Source organism: Streptopelia decaocto (genome assembly GCF_964273445.1).
Source record: "Streptopelia decaocto genome assembly, chromosome: 4".
In the NCBI taxonomy this organism is placed as follows: domain Eukaryota; kingdom Metazoa; phylum Chordata; class Aves; order Columbiformes; family Columbidae; genus Streptopelia; species Streptopelia decaocto.
This window is the reverse complement of record NC_138658.1, coordinates 26,347,618-26,374,833: the sequence shown is the minus strand read 5'-3', so window position 1 is coordinate 26,374,833 and position 27,216 is coordinate 26,347,618. Positions and strand designations below refer to the sequence as shown.

The 27,216-nt window shown below is 39.4% G+C and overlaps 1 protein-coding gene across 3 annotated transcripts in view; it reads left to right on the top strand.

Annotated features, from left to right (window-relative positions):
- Nucleotides 1–26,937, top strand: part of BMP2K (BMP2 inducible kinase) — a 67,769-nt gene extending 40,832 nt beyond the window's left edge. For 2 of the 3 annotated variants that reach the window (XM_082051048.1, XM_082051050.1), the window contains exons 14-16: nt 3,461–3,618; nt 9,929–10,042; nt 21,386–26,937. In XM_082051048.1, the coding sequence (XP_081907174.1) occupies nt 3,461–3,618; nt 9,929–10,042; nt 21,386–22,797 (1,684 nt within the window). In that variant the 3' untranslated portion in view covers nt 22,798–26,937. The remainder of the gene's footprint in view (nt 1–3,460; nt 3,619–9,928; nt 10,043–21,385) is intronic. The other variant, XM_082051049.1, reaches the window with a different exon arrangement.
- The last annotated feature ends 279 nt before the right edge of the window (nt 26,938–27,216 follow it).

Genomic DNA, 27,216 nt, shown 5'->3' with positions numbered 1-27,216 from the left:
GGCTTCATAGTTGGCATTTATTTGCTAGGGTTCTAACTCTTGTGCCCATTGATCAGTGGTCTGGCTTAAGTATGCTCTACCTTGACTTCAGTAAAGCCTTTGACACAGTCTCCCACAGCATCCTCACAGCTAAGTTGAGGAGGTGTGGTCTAGACAATAGAGTAGTGAGGTGGGTTGCAAACTGGCTTAAAGAGAGAAGCCAGAGAGTGGTAGTCAATGGTGCGGAGTCTAGTTGGAGGCCAGTATCTAGTGGAGTACCTCGGGAGTCAGTACTGGGGCCAATATTATTCAATATATTCATTAACGATTTAGACGAGGGAATTGAGTGTACTATCAGCAAGTTTGCTGATGACACTAAACTGGGAGGAGTGGCTGACACGCCAGAAGCTGTGCTGCCATCCAGCAAGACCTGGACAGGCTGGAGAGTTGGGCGGGGAATAACCTAATGAAATTTAACAAGGGAAAGTGTAGAGTCCTGCATCTGGGCAGGAACAACCCCAGGTTCCAGTATAGGTTGGGAAATTACATATTAGAGAGCAGTGTAGGGGAAAGGGACCTGGGGGTCCTGGTGGACAACAGGATGACCATGAGCCAGCACTGTGCCCTTGTGGCCAGGAAGGCCAATGGCATCCTGGGGTGTATTAGAAGGGGGGTGGTTAGTAGATCGAGAGAGGTCCTCCTTCCCCTCTACTCCGCCCTGGTGAGACCCCATCTGGAATATTGTGTCCAGTTCTGGGCCCCTCAGTTCAAGAAGGACAGGGAACTGCTGGAGAGGGTCCAGCGTAGGGCAACAAAGATGATTAAGGGAGTGGAGCACCTCCCTTATGAAGAAAGGCTGAGGGAGCTGGGTCTCTTTAGTTTGGAGAAGAGGAGACTGAGGGGTGACCGTATTAATGTTTATAAATATATAAAGGGTGAGTGCCACGAGGATGGAGCCAGGCTCTTCTCGGTGGCAAACAATGATAGGACAAGGGGTAATGGGATCAAGCTGGAACACAAGAGGTTTCACTTAAATTTGAGAAGAAACTTCTTCTCTGTGAGGGTGACAGAGCACTGGAACAGGCTGCCCAGGGAGGTTGTGGAGTCTCCTTCTCTGGAGACATTCAAAACCCACCTGGACATGTTCCTGTGCGACCTCACCTAGGCGTTCCTGCTCCAGCAGGGGGATTGGACTAGATGATCTTTTGAGGTCCCTTCCAATCCCAAACATACTGTGAAACTGTGAAATATCATGGAGTAGACCTAATCAGGGATATGGTCCCTTTGCAGAGTGTCCTGGTTTTGTTAAAAACAAGTTTCTCTTTTAGTGAATTTGCCTGTCAGCTAAAACCTTAATATTAGCTGCATTTTCCTGGAAAACCAGATACATGTTCTGGTTGGTAAACATAACAATGGAATGCGAGGTTATTGATAATGAATTGATGCACATCTTGCGAGAGGGGCAACAAGAAACAGGTGACCAAGAAACTGACCGAGTATAGCATCCCATTCACGTGAATACTTCATATAAAAGTGGGACATCACGAGGGTCTCGCCCCTTTTGCTTATGGCCGACATTAGGAGAGGATCTTGCTAGTTGTCCCTGCAAACTGAGGCCTAGTGACAGACTGAATCCAGCTCCGGTTGGCTGCAGAGTCCAATCCAGGACTTTGGGTGCTGGCTCTGCAGTTGCTGGGACTTTCAAGATTGGTTTTGTATATTTTGTATTATCTTCTCTATTCTTATTAGTAGCATTAGTAAAACATCTTTAATTTTTCCAACTCTCTTCTCTCTGTCCTTCTTACCCTCCCGATCGCCTGTCCTTAGTGGGAAGGTGGGAGAGGAGGTTAACAATACATCTGCCATGGTTTTATTGTCACCGCCCAATCAAAACCCTCGACACAGAGGCCTGTGGACTTACCTTCGCTTAATGAAGTATAATAAATAATAACTTTCCCATGAAGTCTTACTAAAAACAGCGTGTGGAATGAAAAAAACCTTCCTTTCCCAATTTAATAAAAAAATAAATGTATAATAATCACATATTTGTCTTGTGTCACTCATGTTCTGATCTAGGATATATTTCAATACAGATAACTAATATAGTATATTGAAGGAGAAACCCTTTGCACTTGTGGGAGTGCCAAAGCCTTCAGTGCAGTCAAACTTGACACAGGCTTTTAGTTCATATAATGACATAGATGTATCAGGTGCTGCTGCCATTCTGAGTCTTTTCTAGGCTACAGTGTATTGAAAGAGCAAAGGCAATATATTTTCCTGCTGTTGATAGGATTGATACAATCTTGTATCTCACTGTGACCTGTTTGGCTTTATTTTGCCAATTTGGTAGTCTTATCCCTAGCAGAGGGGGTTGTCCTGCACTTCTGTGCCCATATCTGAGACTTAACAGTTGTACTTCAATCAAGTCTATTGCCAGACTACTTTTGTGTCAACTAATTTCTGAAAGGAAGCATTCTAGTCTGGAAGTAAATGTGTATGTTTCTGGATTCTTTGTGTGTTTAACTGAAGATTTTGATCCTGCTAAGTTTAGCTTCACATCAATGACTGAGGGTTAGCAAGGGTTTGCAATGCATAAGAATAATATTGTAAAGCAAAAAGGTGACTTCTTGTATTAAAGGAACAGGGGGTGAGTTTCTTTTCCCTTGCTGTGTTAAATGCTTTGCAGTGTACTACCTGTCGTCCTTCTCTCAGCAGAAGGAGCCAGTAGTCTTGTGGAATGGCATCAGCCATTCGACTGCAGACAGGAAGGAGCCCATTGCCCTTGTCTTTAAGGGCTGCAGGTGTGGCCTGCAGAGCTTGCCTAGGCATAGAGAGAGAACCAGTTAGCAGGCAGTAACTTCTTGATTCCTTCTTCCTTAGTCCACTTTGAACAGAGTTATTGGTAGGTGTAATTTGCTAAAACATGCGTGAAAGGAAAAACGCATCTGGTCAAAGGTTTCCTTGTCTGTGTAGATAAGACTCATATGTGCAGAAGCTGTCATGACAACTGTTTGTTTTAAGTTAATTGTATCAGTTGAATGGATGTAGAATTTAAAGATGCTTATAGTGCCTCATGAGAAATTTGAAAATTGAGAACAGATAAACTTCAGACATTTATTAGAGGTTTATTGCAAAAAACAAGCCTGTCTCCTATGGTGGTAGAGAAATGAACACAGGAAAAAGACAGTGTTTGCCCTTGCATGTTGTCTTGATGAATGTTTCTGTGCTTTGACTACAATGAAAAAATGCAAAAAGAAAGATCCAGGGATTTCATACAGCAATTATGCAATCAAAACCACATACTTCAAGTGATCCATTTTATCTTCAATTACCTTGAATATGCATTTGGGATGAGCTGTTCATGCCTGTGTGTTACTTTTATGTAGTATTTTGGCATAATGAAACATGTAATAGATTTTTACTCTTATAAACAATTCTGTTATGTTTTTCTTTTATTTGTTTCCATTAACTGACTTTGCAGGTCAGGTATTCCTGATGCTGAGGCAATTGCCACCTACTCAAAGCAGAACATCAGTAACCCACCTGATATGTCAGGCTGGAACCCATTTGGAGAGGACAATTTTTCCAAGTTGACAGAGGAGGAGCTGCTGGACAGAGAATTTGACCTGCTAAGATCAAGTAAGGGACGTTTGAAGGCTTATTTTGCTTCACAATAAATAAGGTCTCTGTGGTTGCTCAGCAGTTCTAACACCTGGCTTGTCTAAAGGCCATGCAGTCTGTGTACAGAAAATTCTTTTGGAGCGTTTGAGGACAGAGTTGGGCCTGTCTCCTTTCTTTCCTTTCCCTTTTTGAAAATGTGTGCCCACTAGGAACTCACTGTCTAAAACTGGTAGTTACTGGCAGAAATGGTTACACCTTAGCTCTTAAGTCCTGCTTGTGTCACCTTGATTGTCAAGAAGCTCTGAACAGCAGAGGTATGTTGTCAGATGGGAAGGAAAGTTTGGCTGTTTGCTTTATTCCTTTCCAGCTTCTTTCTTGCACTCCAAAGCAGGAGATCCTGTGGGTCTGATATGTCCTTTGAAAATGCCTGAAAGAAAATGGACCTATTACATTATGTTAATGTTCTGTAATGTCCTTTTTGATGAGTGGCTATGTGTAAGGGCTGCTTTATTGTTCTGATATGGCAATAGTTGAATAAACTTTTTCCTCTTGAAGTCAGGCTTTTCTTAATTCCTTAACACATACTCTTTGGATGATCTTCCTAAAACTGGTTTTATCAAGACCGGATTTATTTGTGAGACTTGTAAGATGTCACAGTGTCAAAATCTGTACTGTATATACTTGGTGGACTGTCAGCAAGTTCCTTGCAATTAAAAATGCAGTAGAATTTAATTTCAAGTGATTGAAAAAAACCCTTATGCCTTCAATTGGGTCTTTTTCTTCTTGGTTTTCTGTTTGCTTGCATGTCACTGAGCAAGATGTGCACATTACCTGTTAATCCTTAAGGAAAGTTGGGGTTTTGGTTTTTGATTGTTTTTGTTTGGTTTGGTTTGTTTTTTTTGTTTGTTTGTGCAGGGTGATGTGTTTGGTGTTTTTTGTTGTTGTGTTGGTTTTTTGTGTGGTTTGGTGTGTGTGTGTGTGGTGTGTGTTTTTTTTTTTTTTTTCCCCAGATTCTAGGGGCAGTTGATTTTTTTTTTTTTTTTTTTTTCTCTTGCTTGTATCCTATGTTGATCAAATGAGACTCCTATTTTTGAGATTTGGAGGTAGCCTGCACACATTTTAGGGTAGAATTACTTATTGGATGCTGGGGAAAATGGCTAATGTGCTGGCCAAAACATAAGTTCCCTTTGTGAATATAAGTTTAGAATTTTAAATTATTTAGAAGTGAATATCTTAAGGCATGCTGCTTCCAAATGAAACCTTGGCAGTCTTTTGAAATTATGCTTTCTTGATTCTGGAGAAGGTTAGCTTCAACCAAAGGGTCAGCACAACATTACCTGTTTCTGGAATCTGTACCTGACTGTTGGACTGCCGACTGTAGTTATGGTAAGTTCTGTGAAATTGATTTGCTCAAAACATGTGGCTTAAATAAATATGAATAGTGAAGAAGAAATTAGTCAAGGGCTTATTCCAAATGGCTTTACAAAAAAGCTGGAAAATGCTATACAAGAAATGTGCTTGCCTGAAGTAGCAGCCTAGGCTGGTTATAGTAGGCTGGAGAAATAGACAATGTTAGATAAGGTGAGTCATAAACCAAACTTCTGCAAGTCTGTTCTACACAGTGTGATTGTTCACAAATTTGAACACAATACAGTCTGAAGTAGTGATATCCAATTGCTTATAACTCATTGTTTTTAAGAATGGGATTTTTCCTTGCAGGCTCTAGTGAGCTTCATATAACTATGTTTAGTCAGGAGGTTTTACAGCAGTCTTTGACACCTAAGTTACATGTATTTTCTTCTGTATACCTTGTTATTAGGACTTAAGACTTTATATTTAGATTAGGTTATGAGAATTGGTTGCAGAACCCTACAAATGCAAAGCAGAGGGTTACTAAGACAACCCCAAAATTATTTGGAGGCCATGACTACTGTTGCTTGCCTAAGTCAAGCTCACGAAGTGAGAGCATGACGAGGCAGTCCAATTGCAACTCCTTTCTATATGCTGCAATGCTGACCTGCATCAGTCTTAGTAAAGGAAAAAACCTTGGAGCTAAATGCTGCTATCTGCTGTATCTAAATGATACAGTGATGTATCTCTGTAATTTCTTTGTCCAGTTTTTGTACAATATGCTTGAAAATAGTCTAAAGTTTTTAAAGAGTGAATTAATTTAGCCATGTTCTTGGCTTACCTCTTGGTTAAGATAATTGAATACTCAGAAGAGCTGGATGTGAAAATAAACTTCGTATGCTGTATGAGAAAAGTGAATATAACAGCATAGTTCTGCTTAGTAATAACCAGCATTAGGGTTTTTTAGTAACTTGAATACAGAAAACATTAAAAAAAAAAAAAGTGGACTAATGGTACACTAGATGGCAGGCTTGTTTATACATAACCTGAGATGCAGTTGCAGCTTTTATTAGGCCTTTTGGCTTGATTTCTGTTAAAGTGGTCCAGTGCAGAAAGGGAACATTGCTTGTATGTGCGTTTGTGTGCACATAGACACATACATCAAAGACTTCAAAGATCTGATAAGAAGTATGTGTTTTGTGCCAAAGATCGTATTAACTTACCTTGCAGTGTTAATGCCTGTATTGCAGTCAAAGCAGAAATATTTATACTTAAGTTTGTCTAGTGGTACTATCTCAAACTTATGTGGAGTAATGAGAAATGGGGAGATGTATTGTACCATTAAAGTTTAGGCTAATTGTCTTTAATTGTAGAATACTTTCTGGTGTTTTCTCAGGTAAGTCTTAAGGATTGATGCTCAATTCTCTTTAGATGTAGGTTATCTCCTATGAGACAAACCTGCTGTTTACTACCAAGCAATTTTTTTTCCTCCATTTTTGACTTAACTGTCAATCATTTGCCTTCTTGAGGAAGGAGAATTGAAGATATGGGTTTGTTAAATTGTTAAATTTTCTGTTACTAAACCCAGTGTCTGTCCTGTGCTTTATAACTCATGTACAGTATTATATAAGTTTGTCTTTTTGCAATGTGACGTGGGGCTGAGTAGCATTCAGAACATTAATCCTTTCTAACCACTTTCCAAAGCGTGGTTTGTATTGTTAAAGCTGATGCTTTATACATAAATTAAAAATAACTTAAAGTGAGTTAAATTTTTTTTCAAAGCCATTGTGTTCATGACAATAATACACAGGTAATTAAGTATATGCCGCCTTTGTTAGAGTATCAAGATGTCAGCAAAATTTTTCAGGCTAACATCAGTCTTACCCATCACTACACATGCCATGGTAATTGCTGTGATAATCACTTTTCCTTCAAAATGGAGCTAAATTGTAGAACAGAATAACTTGCTTATGCTTTGTGTAAGTTTTAATAGTAAAAAGATTACTGTTTCTGTAAAAAGTGATGTGCAGTTGAATGAAGATTTCTAAACTGAGCATCTTTGCAGAGAACTGGGATACAGAGTTACAGGTTAAAGTTCCTGGGTTTTGTGTGCACTGTTGTTTTGACATTGCATTGGCATTAACGATGGTCCAGAAGCAACACATGATGCTGAGATTGTGACAACATTGTGAAGAAATCAATTTCTTACAAAGAGCTCCTATAACCACTTAACAATCTGTGCAGAATTGGGAGCCAAAGAAACAAGTCAGCTTTCTCACCAGGAAAAGTACGACCACAGCCTTCATGCTGAATTGCAGAAATATGCTTGTTAGGCCCACAATCGTCTTGGTGCTTCAACAGAGACAGTTGTGTGTGCAAAGCCTACTAAGCCTTGTGCATGTCTCCTTTGCAGTGTGTACAGTACGAAGGAACTACTTAGGCCATCTGTGCAGGAAAGAGCTGTGGTTCTTACCAGGTTGTCTTTGTGCATGGCTGTTGCTCATACTTCTGAAAGTTTTGAGAGAGCTGAATCTTCTGCCTAGCACTTGAATGGAACAGCTGGATTCCTTGTTCCTGGTTTTAAATAACTGCGCCTTTCTGTGGAAGGATCTGCTGTGCCCTGTGACACATGGTCATGTCTTTGGCAGCAGTCTGGGCTGCATTCATATGATTATTCACTGAGGGGAAAAAAAACCTTGAATCTTTATTTTGAGGAAGTTCCATCTGAAGAACAATAACGTTTAATACTGACAGTCCCATTGCATCTACTTCTGCTTGCATGAAGCTAGAGAAACCATCACTATTTTCTCTAAAATGCTCTGATAAAGTGGGTCTTGTTAAAAGGTGGACAGATGATACCTGAGCCTCAGAATACTGAGAAAAGGGCATATCCTTTTCCAATAGCCTTAGATTTGATGAACTGAGGATTTTAAAACTTAAATTTTCCAGGGACAGGTATCCTCACTGTGTGTGAGTCTAGATGCCACGGAGGGGTTGAAACTTTTTATTTTCTCACTTTGCCTAATTTTTCTTGTGTACTTAGCCTTTCAGTCCATTTTGTTTTCCGCTGTCCCTAGCCCTGCTGCACAAGTTGGGAGATCTGATTATCACCTGGGGACTTGAACTTACTTCTGTAGTTTTATCTGTCAGCATGTGCAGGGACTCTCCTAAGGGTTGCTGCAGCCTTGAAAGTTTCTCTAGAGTTTGCCTGCAAGTTGTGCAGCAGACATCTGGTTTTCCTCTGGAGGCAGGACACTAAGGATTCTAGAACAAATGCATCTCTCAGTCTGCCTTTGTAAAGATGCAAGTTGAAGGTAGCACATATTTCTTCAAAGACAAAACTCAAAAATACCCAAACAAACAAAACCAAATCAAATTAAAACACCATCCTCCCCAAAACAAACAAATAAAACCAAAAAGCAAAAGACAAACCCAACCCATTCTTCCTTAAGGAGAGAAGGCCATGTCAGTATGGCTATTTTGAATCAAGAGTAAGTACTGCTGTTGGATGTGATGCTTGGCAGTTGTTATTCTCTAAGGGTCAAAGCTGATGGTATAAAACATGCTTGGCTTTTGTTCATCTTTGCTAGTATTCTCTTCTGCATGGCTGTGTCACTGGAAGATCATTTTGCCTGGATTGGTTAGCCTCTGCCTATTTCAATATGTATATGTTGAGGTGAGATGAGCTACTTCATCTCCTGCACCAGGCCTCTTCAGTTGGGATTCAGTTTTAAGTAGGGGTTGCCTGTAATGGAACAACTCCCACTCATATTTCTTTGGAGAGTCTAACAGTAGGTAAGAGGAAGACAATTCACATTACAGTCACTTTTATATGAGCAGAACCCTTGTCTGTGAAAACTGGCATGTAATTTCAGAACTCTTGGGCTTTGTACACAGAGTTAATATGCCTATATCTGAAGTAGATTAGCTTGCTCTCTAGTCCCTGGTGGTTGTCTTAATAAAGCCTCGTGGTTGCTGCTTGGAAGGACTGAATAGTGCAGGTAGTTTGATAGGTTATTCCGGCACAGTTTAGCTGCATCTCTGCAGTGGTAAATTGTCAAGATGACTGTGCTGCAAATAGTCTAGAAGAGCAGCTGCCTTCTGTGAAAAAGAGGAAGAGCAAAATGTGGTGTCTTCTCCAAAGGGAATGTGGGATAATAGCTGAAGGTGGAATGTCGTGTCGCGGTGGTGGTGTGAAGTTGCTGATGGGCTTTTCTGGACCCTCCTGAGCTGTGATGTGGTGGTTGGGATTGGACAGTCTGGATCTTAAGTTTGCTGCAGTTTTAGCTTAAGAGCTTAGACACAAAAACCTGTATTTCCCATTTGTAGTGCTACTAATTTTTGACTCTGTCAAACACCTTTCGTATTTCTCCTTTTAAAAGACAGTAAATCGGTATTCTAAGGATTGAACACCATTCAAAACAGACACTGCGTTTCTCCATATTATGTGACACTGAAATTGGTTTTAATTACAAACAGATGTTACATGTTTAATGAGAAGTATTGCCAGCTATTTTGCTGGGATTGTCACCTTCTCTCTTTTTGTGGCAAAGGCTGGCCAAAACTTGGATATAATGAATGACTTTTTGTTTTAGATAAGCACAGTGATTCTGGCTTTGTAACTTCAAGAGCACAGAGGACTAGTGATTTCTATTGCAGAGTGCATAGACTGCAAATAAACTGTAAGAGAGATCCTCATTTAAAGCATTCCATCAGCAAGTACATGGTACCTTTGGTGGGACAGGGTAATTAACGAAAGATTTGTGTGGATGAATTTTCCTGAATGATCAAAAGTGTAAATTCAAGTTGCAGGATATCCCTAAACCATGCAAAAAAAAAAAACCAAGAATATATTTCTCCCTTATTCCATACAGCAGAAATCTTTGCATAGATGTAAGACCTGCCAGTTTTATTTTATTTTTTGTTCATTGTTTTTTGTGTGTAGGGGGGTGGGTTTCTTTGTTTTGTTTTTTTACAGGCAGACTGGTGGACAGGAGAGCATCTTCAGATAAGAATGTGGAGTCACACACTGCTCCACAGAAAAATACTCCTGAAGATCCCTTTGGTTCAGTTCCTTTCATTTCTCAGCCAGGCAAGTTACATCTGTAACATCACTACCACATGTACGTGTATGCGTACGTGTATGCGTACGTGTATGCGTACGTGTATGCGTACGTGTATGCGTACGTGTATGCGTACGTGTATGCGTACGTGTATGCGTACGTGTATGCGTACGTGTATGCACATATGTGTGTATATATGTACATATGTATCAGTTGAACTGTGTACATCCAGTTAAATGACCAAAGAAGGATAAAGGTGTTGGCTGCCTCATGACAGCAGATCACTTGGTTTTTTTAGAACACTGATTACCTCCAATTAAAAAATACTTTTGCATCCAATTCTTGGTACTTTCACGGTGTCCAGACTATGTAGTTTTCACAGTGCAAATACATTGGACCAATGCAGTGTAAATCACGTAGAACCAGAAGAGCTTTTGCTAAATGCAAATTATTTGATAAGACCAAATTTTGCTACTTCCCTGTAGTCTGCTTCTAGCTCCTGCTGTTTCTTTTGTTGGGTTAAGACAGTAAGCTTCTGCTGCATTTAATGCATAGTTTTGATGCAACTTGAGTCAAAACAAGCAAAATATCCGATGTCATCTGTACATTTGGAGGGGAGTGGGGCGGTTCATAATTGTGTTTCTGTTCAATTTGGGCTACTTTTACTTTGGATGGAAGTAAAAATAATATTGTATGTGAACATTGACTGTGAATGTGAACCTGCCTCATCCTGCAACTTAAGTGCCAGTTTTAACATTTGCTCAATCAGCACTTTAACACTTTTTTGGTGCCTGTGGCAAAGTCTGTTTGACAGTTAAATGGTAAAAAGAGTTTCATCTACTTATGAAGCCACTTAGATGTCTATCTAAGTTTTGTTGAGAGTGTTTGTGTGATAAAGGTGCCTTCACATGACTTTTTAAAGCTATTCCTGTTGAATTTCAAGGGTTCAGATGAAATATCTTAAAATAAATCACTTGAGGTCAACCTCAGATAGTATCTCTGTTTCCTTTTGGTTTTGTCATCTGCTAGGGCTGCCTAATGCTTACAAGTGCTCTTGTGTTATACACGGTGAACAGGATAATGCTGTTGTACACTACAAGGCAATTTGTAAAAGTATCTCTGCATGAATGTTGTTGTCTGTTGTTAGAGACACTTGAATTATTTCTGCTTTGTCTATTACTGTCTTTCTCTTGTTGTTCTTATTCAGAAAGAACAAGTTTACCATCTATCATCCTGTTAATATTCGGTAGTTAAAAAAAATATGAAAGCAGTTCTTAAGTGAAGAACTGTTTGCTCTCTCTATAGGTGGCAGTTCAGAAGGATTTACACTATAGTCTTAATTAGAGAGGTTTCTTTGTTTTATAGGTGAGCGTAAATCCACATGCAAAACAAAAAAACCCCCACTCGGTCTGAAATGGTGACGTGAGTGTTCATACCCACGTGTCTAGGGATTTATTTTTTCTTACCTAGGTCTCAGAAATTTATTTGCTCATTGCTATTTTTCACATAGTTATAGCTTAGATTTTAATGAATGGCCTCCCTATATTTTGTCATAGGTTTTGCTTTGGTTACTTTGAATCCAAGCTTTAATACTTGACATACTAAAAAACAGGGGGAGATACCTTCTCTTAAGGAGAAAAAGAATAAAGTTCAGTCAAGGCTCAAAAACCAGATTGCTTGAGAAATGTTGAGTTGGTTGTTAACTGTGATACTTGTTTCATGGGGAAAAAGAAGAAGTTTTTCATTAGCCTTTTCTCCTACTGACTCATACCTGGAATTTAAACATGTGTACATGCTGTCTTGAATTCAAGGAAGGTATTTTTAATTTGGTGTTAACAGGGAATTGTGCTTACCAAACAAATGATAAATCTTTAGATGTGATGATATGTCTTTTAAAAGCTGGTTTGTTTTCCCCAAGGAATTGTTCTTAGAAATGTCTTGAAATGAGGTGTTGTAACTTAGAAAAGGAGAATGGTTTTAACTTAGATAAATTTTTATTTCTAGTTGAGAGCTTTCTAGGACAAACCTGTCAAATGTCCTAAATATTTTTATTTCTATTTTTATTTAACATTTCTGTATAACGTGTTCTTTCTGGTTTGTTCCTGGTGATTTTAAAAGATTTAACTGAGAAGTAAGCTGCAAGCATACCTTACTCAGGGCATCAAAGGGAAGATGACTGACTAGAAAGTGGAACATAGGTTTAATACCTTGAGCACAATTCCAGCATTTGGGTGAGAGACTGGCTTTATCTAGTTAGAGAGCAAGTTTAACTTCTTTCTTGTAATGTGTCTACAGTGCAAATATGGAGTGTTTTATCACTCTTCACCCAGCTTTCTGACTACTGAATTTTGAATTTTTGAGCTATGATGACATTAAGATGTTACTGATACAGATTATTTTAAGTAAATAACAAAATGTACTTCCTTAAAAAGTGATATTTACTATAGAAGATGTGTTCGACCGTGTTAAGCTTTGAGTTGGAACTGTGGTCTTTTTGTGCTTTGGTTTTTTTTGTGTGACATAAGTCTCAGGTTCATAAACGTTGTTTTATATGGAATGTAGCCAAGTTGAGACACCCAGAGTATTACTTCAGTTTCAGAGGCTTCAGGGTTCTCTTGTGAAAGCAGCATTTGATTAAATACTTAACTAATTTCTCATATCTGATGTGAGATAGCAGCAAGAAGCCGAAGATCATGATCATCTTTTGACTTAACAACTTAACAAAGTGCTGGTAGTCCAGTAAAGTGTGTGCTATCCGGTATGTTTACGTGTTTCTGGAAAGGTGGCGTAAAGCTGAGGAAGATGCAGAAGTTGAAATTTGAAATCTTTTGTCGTCACTGGAAAAAGCTGTGAGGTGCTGTGAATTGTGAACCCTTGGAATTTCTCCTTTGGAGCCGAGAGTGCACTTGAGGCCACTGCTGTTGCAAGGATCACCAGGAAGGAGAACCTGGAACTGGATGGACTATGGCTACTTATCTGTCAGAGCTTCAATGCTTATTCTCAGGTGGGAATGGAGAGCCAGCAACAACATGTATGTCACTTGACAGGCTGTGTAGAGGGCAGATAGATATGAACTTATGATACACCCTATCTTATGGCTAAATGTTTGTGGAAGATAGTAATGGCTCAGAACTTAAGATACCTGGAAAAGAAACCTGGCTTGAGAAAGAATCCCAGTTCTCAATCTGATAGAAACAAAACTGAAGTTGTGAACTTTGCACAGTTGAATAGCTCATAAGGGGACATTAAGGACAGGCACCTAGCATGTGGAAAACACGTTCTGGTTCTCGAATGCCTGAACCCCTGGATAGCAACAGCAGAACATCAGTTCCTGCAGTCAGCATCTTGGAATGGCAACTTTTGATTCTGGTGTGTGTTAACCAGCTCTCATTGTAACATCCGTTGTCAACATCAAGTTCAGTGTTTAAGAAACTTGGAAAGAGATGCATATTTTCTGATATCTTCAAATTATAAGAAACAAATATCATGAACATAGTACAGTCTGCTGTAGAGTTGTACTCAGTGGCCTTTCACCATGTTATGTTTGTTTACACTAATTCTTTCCGGGGTTAAACTAGGATAGATTGCCTTTTGCTTCCCTCAGCTTAAAACTGGAATTCAGAGAAGTAATAAAATATTTTAAATAACTCTCAAAATTATATGGATGGGCTGTGGGAGGAATGGAGATGTTGGGAAGCCTTGACTGGAATTTCTTCACAACTGCTGACCTGAAGGTGTCTGCTAAGCATTTTGCTCCCATGGAGTATCTTAGTGACCTGTCTTCTGTTTTTTTTTTACTGGGATATGGCTCTGTTTCTGGTTATCTATTTAACTGTTCTAGTGAATGTTTGTAAAGCTCATCTTCTGTACTGTAGACATGCTGCTTCTTGATCAAGTCCCTGTTGTTTTTTTGAATGTATGTAGGTAACCGCTACCCAGTCACTGCGTGCATGTTCACTGTGCAGAAACTAGGAATAAAACCAAGTTCTGTTCTGTAGTGTCTTCCTCTTGACTTCCAGACTCCCTGCGCTCACTCGGTAGTGTCTTTAAATTGTCATTATAGGCATCTGTTTTGGAATAAGAGACATTTTGTGATGTGGTATGTAACTAGCTAATCACAGCTGTGTGGATCTGGCAAAAAAACAGCTAACTGCATGCCAAATAGCAGTACAATGGAAATCCTCTGGAGACTTGGACACAATACATCACTGAAAGGACTCTGCAGTAGCTTATTACTAGCATTCACTACGTTACAGCAGAAAAGTGTGTTCTTTTGGCATGAAGAAGTGGGGGTGATGACTGTGAATTTGGCTATTCGTATACGGCTTCTAACAAGGTTTCAAACCACTGTCACTTTCTATACCACAGCTTTGGAGCCTTTGGACTACTGTCCAGTCTGGAGCTTCAAATGAAACACAACTTGCTATAATATAGCAAGAAATTACAAACATAAGAAAGGAAGTAACTAAAAGACTTGAGTCAATTTCCTCTACAGCACGGAAACAGCTCATGCTGTCGGTTCATGTTTCTTCAGCAATTACTCCTTACAAGATGCCCAGACCTGCAACTTGATATGGCTCTTACACAGTTGTCCAGATTTAGGTAGTTTAACAATTAAAATAAGTTTGTATCAATATTTGTACTCACTGAAAATATTGCTTATGTTACTTCATAACCTTTCCATGGCTGTGACTGCAGGTATTCACATTATTTGCAGAAGACATGTTCAGGATGTTTTGCCTTATCAAGACCCTCTTTAGAGTTGAGCTTTTCTGGATGACTTCCGAAGTGACTTGAAATTATTCACGTTTCACAAGAACAAATTATATGTGTGGGCTGTGCCAGTGGTGTACTTTTTTTCCTGCAAAATGATTCAGTGATTTGTGTGTGTGTGTGTGTGTGTGAAATTTTAGAGTAATCATGGTCACCTTTCACTATTTTTTTTAAAAATATGCCTTGACCTGTAGACCAATTATATGAAAGTATGTCTAAGGAATAGATGTCAGGCAGAAGTGTTTTGGGTTTTTTTGTTTTGTTTGCTTGTTTGTTTGTTATTTTAAAATAAAGGTGGTAAGCAGTGTAAATCCATTACAATATTCAGCAGCTGCTGCTCTGGCTATTGTCAAAGAAACAGTGCAGATTAAGTTGCAGCGTGCCGGTAATCCTTGAGCCTGACATGTGGCAAATTGTTCTGAAATGATGGTGGCAGTATGTTACCAATTCAAAGAAAGCTTAAAGCTCTTATGCCCCATTCTTTTGCCACCCCCGCAATATCCTAAAGTTATGAACCATCATAAGGCATGTAATTACACCAGTTGTTAGAGGGAATTCATCCTCTTCTAATCGGATGTCTCGAAAAAGAACATCGGAACAGAAAATTTCCTTGAAGATTGGGATCTTCTTATACGATTAAAGAGGTTCCACCTGGCTTTCATTTGAGCCAAGAACAATTGTCTCCTACAAGATGCAAACCTGATTAGAAGTGTAGTAATCTGAACAGTACATTACAAACAGATGTTACTCAATATTTTGTAGCTTTTTTTTTTTTTTTAATCAATATATATCTGAATAGTCTTTGCAGCAGTTGAGGTTGGGAAGTTTGCATGAAATCAGCATCATGGAACACTTCATTTTTGAAATCTATTTGATCAGAGCACTGAATTGTCATTAACCAGGGTCTTTTCTGTTTTGGGACATTAACTTTCTACTTGTAGTGCTCTTCATACTTATTTACTTTGCTAACTTCTTTGCAGTGACAAATGAGGAACTGTAGTGTAAAAAACAAAGCATGAAATAAAGGAAAAAACACAACCCTTCCCCAAATATTCCTGTCATAGGTTTAAAGCTGACAGTTCTAGGGAGGATATTTTTATCTCTTTGCTTTGGTTTTGACACCAACCTGCTGCAATTTTCTCTGTCATTGGGAGTAAACCGAAGACACTGCACATGAGAAAGCACATGTAGAGGTAGTTTCTTCCATGAAGTTTTACCATGTTAGACTATAGAGCAATGACAGTTCTATCTTAGACTAATATCTGCTTGGAGCAGATGGCTCTGTTGGTTTATAACACCTCAACACAAAATGAAAAATCAAGATACTTTCCCTTTCTTAAAAAAGACAAATGTGGGAGCAGTGAGATCACCACTCTTAAAATATTTCAGAAATATAAGTTTTTTCTTCAGAACTGTGTTGCTGGAGCACTTACAGCTCCCAGCGTCATTTGATGTGTGGCACTTGCTTTCTTGTGGTGCATGTAGGGTCATACATGCTGGTTCTGAAATTGTCATCACATTGAGCTGTTACTGTAGCTTGTGAGTTTCTAATTGCTGCAAAATCCATTGTCTTTTTGATAATTTTTATTCTCAACAATATACAGTAACATAAAGTTCCTGCTGTGGTGAAGAAGTAATATTTGTAACTTTGGCAGGAAGGTTGTGGATAAGTAGTAATCCCAGGGCTAGAGAGCCAGAAATTCAGAATTTGTATTGAAATTAGATGTTTGAAGCTGATGAGCTCATAGGCAGTTAATTGCCTGGTGCTGTGATGTTACAGCTGGAAAAAAAAAATGTGTGCAGTATCTTTGAGTGGCCTCAGAATGGAGATACTGAAGAGAGTGTTTTCTCATGTGCAAGGTTAGACCTTGACAAATGCACAGACTCAAGCTTCCTTTTCCTGTGTGCTGCTTCATTCTTGCCAGGGTTCAAAAAGTATATTGTGTGTTATATTCAGTATGTGATGGCTTAGCTCTGTGTTGCTCATAAAACAAGAGGCCACAAAATTGACTAGTTAGTGCCAAGATAGATTTTTATTTTGTGTGTGTGTGTGTGTGTAAACTACTGTAAAAATAAACAAGTATTTCAAAATTTTAAATGCTGTTTCTAGCTATTCAAGCACCTTCCATATTTCTGCCTCTGACAATGAATAGCATGCTGAGCATTTTCACGAAGAGTGGTTCAGATTTCAGTATGTGAACAAACCCCATAGCTTCATACATAGTAAGCAAGCAGCCTATGTATTTACTATAGAACACAAATCTCCAGTTAAAAGATGTTGAAAGGGCTTGTGTGCCAGTACTTACACGTTGAATAAGGTTTGGGAAATGTCTTTAAGTGTTTTGCCATCTATCCTTGAGTCCTGTTTGATGTTTGTTCTGTCCAGAGAAGTCTTCTGCTGAGAGCTAAACATCGTGTGGATTAAATTACTTGTTTAGCATGTCAGTGGCTGTTAGTATAGGTTGGGGTTTTATGCCTTGTCAGTGTCCTTTGTGGTTTCTTTTCCAGTGAGTGTGGCTGTGGCAGCAATTAACAAATAATATTTAAACTTCATGGTATGTCGGGTATGTTAGATATACTGTGATTCGGTTCTTGTATTTAAAAAAAATAACTTTGTAAATTATTTTCACTGTATTGATATAATGTATAAAGGTACAAACATTCTTTGGGAGTGGAAACTCATGTGGATATTGACATACATCAAAAAGGTTTGAATTTTTTGTTCTATAAGTGGTGGTATCTTTTAACCTAGAAACATTTTTTCTTTTCCCCTTGTGAGATCTCATTGTGTTTATGTTAACATTAGTGTTTCAGTACATATTGGAAAAAGCAGGATTTGGAAGATAGGGAGTTATACAGTGCAATGTGAAGGCTGTACCTTTGGGAAATCTAAAGTAAGCAGACAAATAATCCAGATTCTAATTTAGTAGGTAAAGCAAATATGTAGTATTTAAAATTACAGTAGATAAGAAGCAATCTGACACTAGAAGCAAAGAAGCAACAGCTCAAAGCCATAATCACCTGATGTTTTTAGTCATTCTGGTCATCTTGTTTTTAAATCCATCATAAAATATATTGCTGCTGATTTTTCGTTTTGTTTTTTTTTTTTAATGTAATTGGAAAACATCAAAATGGTTACTGAATGAAGAAACCCACTATTAATTCCTTCTTAAAAAAAAAAAAAAAAAACACAACAACAGCAACAAAACAAAAACACACAAAAACCCACAAACAAACAAAAACAAACCAGCCAACCAAAAAAAAAAGGAAGGAACTGACTTTGTAGAACTTAGTATTCTGGTCTAAACTTAAGCATAAAAAGAGAAAAATATGACCTAGCCTGCAAGTTGCATGCTAGTTTCCTTGTGAAAGAATAAACTATCTGAGAAATTATTTTATATATTACAAGAAAAAAAGAGTCACAATCTGGATTCTGGCTGAAGATTTATTTTTTCAGAAGAAGAACTGGTGCACACATCCATCCCCAGATTTTTCAATCATGTGATGACATTGAGTTTCTTTAAACTCCAGCAACTGCTTAACAAACCTGTAAATGGAATGTGTTAATTTTGATTAGGTGAGAGGGTCAGCAATCTAGTGCAGTGCTGTGAATAGAGCTTCTAATAATTGCTTTCATGAGAACTAGTGTCTGTCCTCAAGATGCCAGAGAAACTTGTATGCCTTGCTCATGGTGTATTGTTTATGTTGCACAGTATCTCGGTAGTTGAGGCTTTGAAGTGGGATACATGGATGTTCCTAGCCAGGTAAAAGGGAACTCAAGGTGAATGTTAAGCAAGTATAAACTGGTTTTCAGTTGAAGTCCTTGCTGACACAAGCAAAAATGCAGTTGGTTTTGTCATTCTAGCCCTCATCTGGCTTCATCATGCGTAATATTCAGTCTAGAGTGACTGTAATATAGCCCACTTCTAAGTATTGCACACAAATTTTTGGTAGTTACTCTCTGTGAAGAGGTGCGTTATTATTGTTGTTATTAGTGTTACATGTTCAGTTATACATTCGTAGAGCAGCATGGCTGCGTTGTGATGTGTGTCCTAGAGAAAAGGACATCTCATGAGCAAATCTGCTTTCCCGAGCTGAGATCAAGTGTTTTGCTTTTTGTCCTACTCAGTCTCTTCAAATAGAAATCTGACAATCAGTTATGCTTCTGAAGACATTGCTGTGCAGTGGCGGGGCTCCAACATAGGGAGAAACTTGGTTTCAATGAGTCTGACGAGTTTCATACTAATTTATGCTGTGCAGGCTTATCTTGTCTGTGGGCTCTTGCCATCTGTTTTCTTTACTGATGTAAAATTTTCATTGTTTCCTGTATTTCGAAGCCAAACACCCCATGAAAGAGTCATCAGTGAGTTGTTCTCTTAGCCTAGTTGTCAGATAGTAAATATCAGGGATCAAGGTGTCAAACTGTAGAGAGAGTAAACTCACAGATTGTATTTAGAAACAAACAAGAAACAAGAAACAATTCTCTCAAGCTTGAGTTAAAACAAGAGCTTTTGAGGGGGTGGCCTGAACTGCTGCACTAGAAGTTAGAAGGGCGTGAATGTGGAGCTTCAGTGTCACTAGGGGAAAAGGTATTCTCTAAGCGCAGGTTTGAAATACCAAGGTAAATATTAATTTTAAAAAAGTTGTTGTGCTATCACAATGTGTGCTTTGTTGGCATTATTGGTGGGGAAGGCCCTGATGGAGAGAGGCTATTTCTGCTGAAACCAAGGGGAACCACTTTGAGAGACTTTTCAAAATGCACAAATGGCAGTGGCCATCAAGCTTAATTCTTGGTGGGATTTTTTCAATCCAAATTAGAGTTTTGGCACTGATGGGTGGGAGGGATGGAGTATTTCAGACTAGGACACATGCTGGAAAACATCTTTCTTCCTGCATTTCCATTTCCGTATAATTATGTCAGTAATCACCTTGCTGTCTTCTCGTGGGGATTGTTGTCCAGTCCCTTTCCCTTTGTATACCTTAAAACACACTAGAGAGGCAAAAACCCCCAAACCACATAGCTCTGTTGTGGCTGTATACAGGCTCAAAGTCATGCTTGTTCAGCTCATGGAAGGAGTTGTTGCCCTTGAGGGCAGGACAGAGATCATTGTTAAAGAAATGTTCTTGACCCTAGGTTTCCTGTAGCATAGATTCAGACATCTGTGCTTAGAAAAAAGTAATTTAATTAAAAGCTAAAATAATAAATGGGAAGGTACAGCAAAGAAACAGTCTGTACTGGGTGCCTCTCAAGGGGGAGGACCCTGAGACAAAGGAGTCTTGGGCTTTTAAACCCTCCTAGTCTGTGCATCCACACTTCATGCATCCTTCATGTGCTGCCCACATGCCTTTCGGTCCAATGGTAATTCTGCATCTAGGGGCTTCTTTGTTTCTTAATAGATGTTCTTTTCTGTCCTCCAGGCAGCTTTTTTACTGTTCTTATTAAGGTGGTTTTCAGCCTCTGCTGACAGTTTCCTCTCTAGCTCCTTGTACCAGTCTTCAAGGTCCCTCCATCACCGAGCAACCAGGTTAAGATAAAATTCACGACATGCAGCCTGGAATTCCAGTGAGCCTGGCTACTCAGGCTAATTTTCGCTATTTATGCTGCAATAGGTTATTCAAACGAAAGAATACTGCTGAAAGAATGCAATATGGTTAAGAAGTTAGTTTGATTAAATTTATTCTGCAACATTGGGTTGTCATGGAATCTTTCCTCCAGCTTGGATGTGAACAAACTTTCTCTTTTGCCTTGTCCCTGATTTTCATGGACTTTAGAGGAACCTAATTATCTTGGAGATGTTTTGTAGGATTGGCTAGTGCTATGAAAGTTTGGGAAAGACTGGAGGCTTAACAAGGTGTAAAAATGATGTTGACTATGTCAGTATTGCCACATGTATTCAACTGTGTGGTGAAACCCTTCATACAGTGGGTTAGATTTGGAGAACCTCTTCAAAAGGCAGCCTTAAGGGATGTGATTGTCAACAAGGTGCATTTAGTTTCTGAAATGCAGAAACTGCACATGCACTAGTAGGTAGGTCAGTAGAGCAGAGCACTCTGAGATCTGTTGTTGCTATGAAGTGGTACCCGAGATCTGAAGTGAATTATTTGAAATTGCTGAATACTTTTGCCTATGCTGATTGTTTTTATTACTAGAGCATTAAGGTTGTCAAAGCAGATTATCAAAACCTAAGCACTTTAACAAATAAGTAGCTTGCTTTAAAAAATAATAATATATTTAAAATCTTTCAAGCATGCTGGCTCCTGTTTCTTTGGAGAGGTGCGGCTGCGTAGTGAGTGCATTTGAAAAGCTGGCTCTAGAGACCACCTGTGTCCATTGGTCCCTTCTTCATCCCACAAAAGTACTAGTGCTGTATTTCTAGATATCTTGAGCTTGAGGAGTAAAGCTGGAAAGTCTGACTATTAATCAATTTTATGACTGCTGTTTGAAATATTAGATCTGATTTTTAGCTTATTTTCTTCAGTAATTACAGAATATATGTTTGCATTAACTCTTTGTATGTGTGGCTATGGCACGTGTGGAGTAAGTGTTGATTTTAAGAGTGTATTTCAAGTTTTGTTTTGCATTTTTTTCGAACCTGCAGGTTCCCCTGGAAAACAAGTGGATAACTCAGCCAGCAATCAAGGAAATAACTTAGGGAGCCCAAACAAGGTTGGAAAACTGAGCCATGGGAGTAAAACTGCAGAGGGAGATGTGACAAAAAGTGGCAATGAGTCAGAGAGTGATTTTGAATCTGATCCTCCTTCTCCCAAGAGCAGTGAGGAAGAAGAACAGGAGGATGAAGAAGTCTTGCAAGGAGCGAATGGAGACTTCAATGACGACAATGATACAGAACCAGAGAATTTAGGCCACCGGCCCCTCCTCATGGACTCTGAGGAAGAGGTGGAGGAAGAGGAGGAAGAGAAGCAAAGTTCTGACTCTGATTCTGGTCGTACCAAGCAAAAATCTGTGGAAGGGCTCCCAAGCAGTAGATTCAGCGGTGGCATTGCCAGTGGTGAAATCAAAGAACCCAGTTTAATGCACACATCCTTGTCTGAGGTGCCAAGTACTGTCATCAAGGTGAGCCCTGGCCAAGAATTTGATGTGTTTGGGGCAGTGCCCTTTTTCACTCTTCAGCCTCAGGCAAAAGAGAAGAGGGACAAAGATGTCTTTGCTCAGACTGCTTTTCCCAGCCTAAACGAAGAGCAGGATGACTTTGATGTTTTCACAAAAGCCCCCTTCAGCAAAAAGGTGTCTCAGCAAGATGGCCAGGTGGCAGAAACTAAGACTCTGCTCTCCCCCACCTCTCCACAGAGTGTCGATATTTTCGGCTGCACCCCATTTCAGCCTTCCCTTCTCCCCAAGACCGGTGGGAGTAAAGAGGACCTATTTGGGCTGGTTCCTTTTGAAGAGGTCACAGGGAGTCAGCAGCAGCAGAAGGTGAAGCAGCAGCGTAACCTGCAGAAACTTTCTTCCCGCCAAAGGCGCATGAAACAGGAGGTCTCAAAGAACAATGGGAAGCGCCACCACGGCACCCCGACAACCACGAAGAAGGCATTGAAGCCAAGCTACCGCACCCCTGAGAGAGCCCGCAGGCACAAGAAAGCAGGCCGCAGGGACTCGCAGAGCAGCAATGAGTTCCTGACTATCTCGGACTCCAAAGAGAACATAAGCATTTCATTGACTGACAGCAAAGATCGGAGCAACCCTCTGCAGACAGATGAGAGTCTGCTGGATCCTTTTGGAGCCAAACCCTTCCACCCACCAGACTTGTTGCGGCATCCTCAGCATCAAGGTTCCAGTGACAGCCGTGGAGATCATGGCACTGCAGTAGTGGGTGGTAGACCTAGGCAGAGCTCCTTGCATGCAGCTGTTCACAGTGGTGACGGGCTGAAAATAGATGACTTTGGTGCAGTACCCTTCACAGAACTGGTTGTGCAGAGCACGCAGAGCCAGCAGCAACAGGCACTAGAGTTAGATCCCTTCGGAGCAGCTCCATTTCCTTCCAAACCATAAAAGCTTCCAAGGGGTTCCACCCTTCCACCTCTCTGAGTTGCTTCATAGAGGTTTTGATTAGTGGAGTAATTTATCTGGTTGAATTGACAGGGACCTGAGTTGTACAGTTCGTTCAAGTTCAAGAAGGCACAGACAGTTTGCATGATGTAATGATGGTGAATTTATATTGTTGGGTTTTAGTTAGTTTGTTTGTTTTCTGGGAGAAATAGAAAAAAAAAAAAAAAACCAAAACAGGAGTATTATTTGGTTATGACAGATGGCTGCCAGAATGAAAAGAGAAATCAGATACGAATCATTGCCTGTCACAGACTTTGAGCCCTGGAACATGATGTCATTTTGTACTTTTGCATTGCCTTTTCAGTCCTCTGTGATGTGCTGGGGTGGAGGGAGAGGGAGAGGCAGAGATCACATGAAAAAAGTTTTACATACGTGTAGGTAGGCTAACAGAACTGTGACGGTTCATCACATCTCAGTTGCAGTAGACCTAAGAACCAAAATGTACTAATATTCAGACTGATCTGCTGGAAATAGTTGAGTCTTTGCTTCCTAGCTAAACTACCTTGGTTAATCATAGAAATAAAGAAGCAAAGTCCTCAAGGGGTTGTGGCCCAGAATTCCAGAGCACATCTGTGGCTTGGGACCTAGTAGACATCTATGCAGCTGCAGAGATGAAATGCAAATTATTTTTGTGTGTGCCTAAATATTCAGGGGGTTTTGGTTTTTGTTTTGTTTTGTTTTTTACGATAAGTGCCGTTAATATAAAATAGCAAACTGGAAGTTTAGAGTTAAAACTAAAGATGCAGGGAATGTAATGGTTTGTAAGACAGAAAGCCTGAATGTAGGGGAGTAAACCAGCAGGCATGCATCCAGTGTTTGCAGCACTTTTAAAGACTACTCAGTACACTGGGAAGAAAGGCTAGTTTACACAAGTAAATAATTTGCCATATATGGAATGTTTTATATGTCTTGTATAGTTGGCCATGAGATGCAACCATCAGATTTATTCGATTACAAATTGAGATTTGTCTGAAAATACTTTTTCTCTTTCTCTTGGATTTTTATTGCGAAGAAAACTTGTATTCTTTCAAACCTGCTGTTTTTTAAAACAATAATTTTATGTAATTACTGTAACCTAATGTTCCTTTACGTTTTGATGAATCTATTATTGTACTTAGGTGTATTTTATAAGAAAGTTTTGCTAAATGCACTGAGCTTTGAAGAAACTTCTCTGAAACTGGATTTGTTTCAGAACAGAAGCAGTAAGCAGCAGGTAGCTTGCAGAAGCTGATGGCTACTGTACCAGTAAACTGCATTTCATACCATAAAGCCTTACAGGCAGGACTCCTGTCCTGCTGCACAATACCTCTTAGACATTAGGTGCATGAGACATGGCTAGAAGCTTGCAAGTGCAGTGCTAGTAGGTGATGGGAAGATGTGAACAGGCTCGTCGAAGATAAGATTTTGTTACTGTTATAGAAGCACATGCTGCATGTAGGCAGGATGGCTTCTTGACTGCTTCACAACTTGTGTCAAGCCATTTACGGTGTCTGCAGAGTGAGTACAAGTTGGGACGGTCCGATTTGCCTTTTTTTCATGGCAATCCTAAAGAGAAAGCCTTCATGAGGAGGTGATTCCTTTGCTCGTCTCAACTTGATATCCTGCTCTGCTGAATGCTGATGAGTAGATAATTGGATGTTTATATATGGAATCCATAAGCATTCATCATTGTGTGTCCCAATGTCTGTCCCACCCTCTTTCACAGGAGGTAAAATTAAATACTGAGGGTTGTGCTGGTTTATACAGTCATCCCAAGATCTGTGAGAGTCAGGGGTGGACCCTTTACAATATTTGTTGAAAACACCACGTTAAAAACAAGCCACTTGATTCTGGGGGTTGGTTTGATAAAACACTCCCTCGGATATATGCGAGATTGTTTCCCCTACTCCTGGAATTTTTAAGTAGCTCATACGTACCTTTGTTACCATTATCTTTCTCGTTTTCATTTTGCTCACAAAATGGAAGTGAATTATTACAGCTGTGCTTGGTTAACTATGTCTTTTTTAGGCTTAGAAATTAAGCTCTTAGCAGGTTATGAGTAGAAATGTTTCACCTCTATTTGCACAGGAGTGTCTTAGGCTTTATTACTACTGTTCTCACCTGGGTTTTTTGTGCCAAAGGCTGTAAGAAGCACACACCAGGTTTTGTAGCATTTTCTGATACTCAGGTTAACTCGTCATTTTTTTCCTTTTTCTGCATATGTGTATGAGCTGCCTTCCTATGGTTTCCTTCTGAACTGTTACTCACCTGCCTTAAGAGCTGTTGGAACAGAATACTAATGGGGCAGTTGAGTGGAAATAAAACAAGAAAAAATCAACAGGCAACAGACTCACAGTCTCAATTGTGGCTAGTCCTCATGGAAACCACGCAGCCACTGCTCTCCCTGCTGGAAAAGGGACTTCAGGGCTTGCTTGGCAATTTGGTGCCAAAGGAGCAGGTTAACAACATGCACTAAAACTGGGGCTTAGCTCCGCTGCCTGAGAGATGGTTTGGTGTTTGACACAGAAGGAAAAGGTGGTGCATTGGCGGACTTGGCATGGGCCTAAATATTCAGGTTAAATAAAAACAGAAGGAAGCATGGGGTTTTTTTATTTGTTTACCCTGAGACTTCAGTTTGAGGAGCGCTACAGGTTTACTCCTTTTGTGGTGGGTCGGTTTGTTTTTTTGGCAGAGGGTCCATAAGCAGTTTTAGTACAATACAGGAAAGTTGAAGCGAGGTTGTGCATATAAACTGAAAAAGGAGATAAAAGCAAACTGTAAACACAAGTTACTCTAAAACTGGCATAATGCCTCTGGCTGGCTATGAGTTATGGCCTATGATATTTGCTCTCTAATGGCCTTAATGAGTCTTGTTCTTTGTATTCTAGTTATGAAACAGGGTTTTGCATAAATGTAATTTTTTTTTGTTTCTAGAGTTAAAATTATCCTTCCTTGTGACTGAAAAGAGATTAGTATGCCTCAGTAAGTTGACTTTCTGTGGTAAGTTTTGTTTATACACAATTAAACCGAAGTTTGGGTTTAATTTCTACTAAGATCCACTATTCAAGAGAGACAAAATGTGGTACTGTTGAGGAATGTCATATCCTTTTGCCTTTATTTGGGGTGTGTGTGTGTGTGCTCACATGTGCACTTGCCATGGGGTGTATTATGACCTTACCTGTAACACAGGAATGGCCTTACTGCACTGGACATGTACCATACTGTCTATGGAGACAATAATAGCGAGGTAAGGAACTGATACTTGCATCAGAAAATACTGATTTTTACAGCTTTACTTTCAGCACATTGAATGACTGAACCACAGGCCTTTTATCATCAGCTGCTTGAGAGAGAGATTCTGTCAGTTATAAGGTACTAAGAAGCCCTGAATGGTTACGGTCACTGAAAGAAAAATAGCATAGTTCTGTTTCTCTGCAGACTCTCAAATGGCCTTGAGATGTGTGTGATTGCTTTGGCTGACTTGTGTAATGTGGGACCTCTGATAACAGCTTCGGAGGAAAGAACTTTTAATCATTCTGGGTGTCCCGGTTAGTAAATCAAAGTACTGTGAAAATAAGTTGATATATTTGCTACTGTGAGAATGAGTTTATCTGGAGTCTTTTATACTTTATTGTGTATTTTTATATATGAAAAGTATATATAAAATATACACATGCTCACATACATTGTGTATCTCTTGGAGCTGCTGTGTTTTAGGTGACATAGCAGCCACAATCATTTTCTTCTGATGTGAGAGAGTGAGTATGAGTGAAAGCTGCAAAAGAAAAAAAAGTGCAAAGGGTAGCTGCTGTGTTACTTGTCTACAGTGCTTCTTTTGTAAAGGAAAAATCAAGGAAATTGTGTGTATAGCAAAATTTGTGACTAAGGCATCACGTAATATTAAAGAGCAACAAAACTATTTTAAAATTGCTGGCATTCAGCTTTTAAGTGCACTTTCCTGAACTATACTTCCATTTCTTGTTAGACTTCAAGTTTCTAAAGCTTTTTTATGTACCACTAAACAGAGAACTTTAACTTTTTTGTGAAACCGATGTATGTCATGAAATACTTGGAGTTGTTAAATAAACAAACATGATAACATGACTTTGCAGATCTCCTTAAACATTGCATTGAGTTTTCATATTTAGGCTTGAATTTAGTTGCTATAAGCAATGCTGCTTCTACTGATTGCTCTTAGTGTCTGTAGGCTTCTGCTATTATTTTTTTAATGTTTTAAAATACTTGTATTTGCTGCCCAATCATCTTTCTTTGTTCAGCTTGTTAACCCATTGATCATGTGTTGTTTTTCATTCCTAAGGTTCATTATTACTCTTAAAGCCTTCTAGCAGAATGGTTCTGAAGGAATGTGTTCTGATTCCTAGG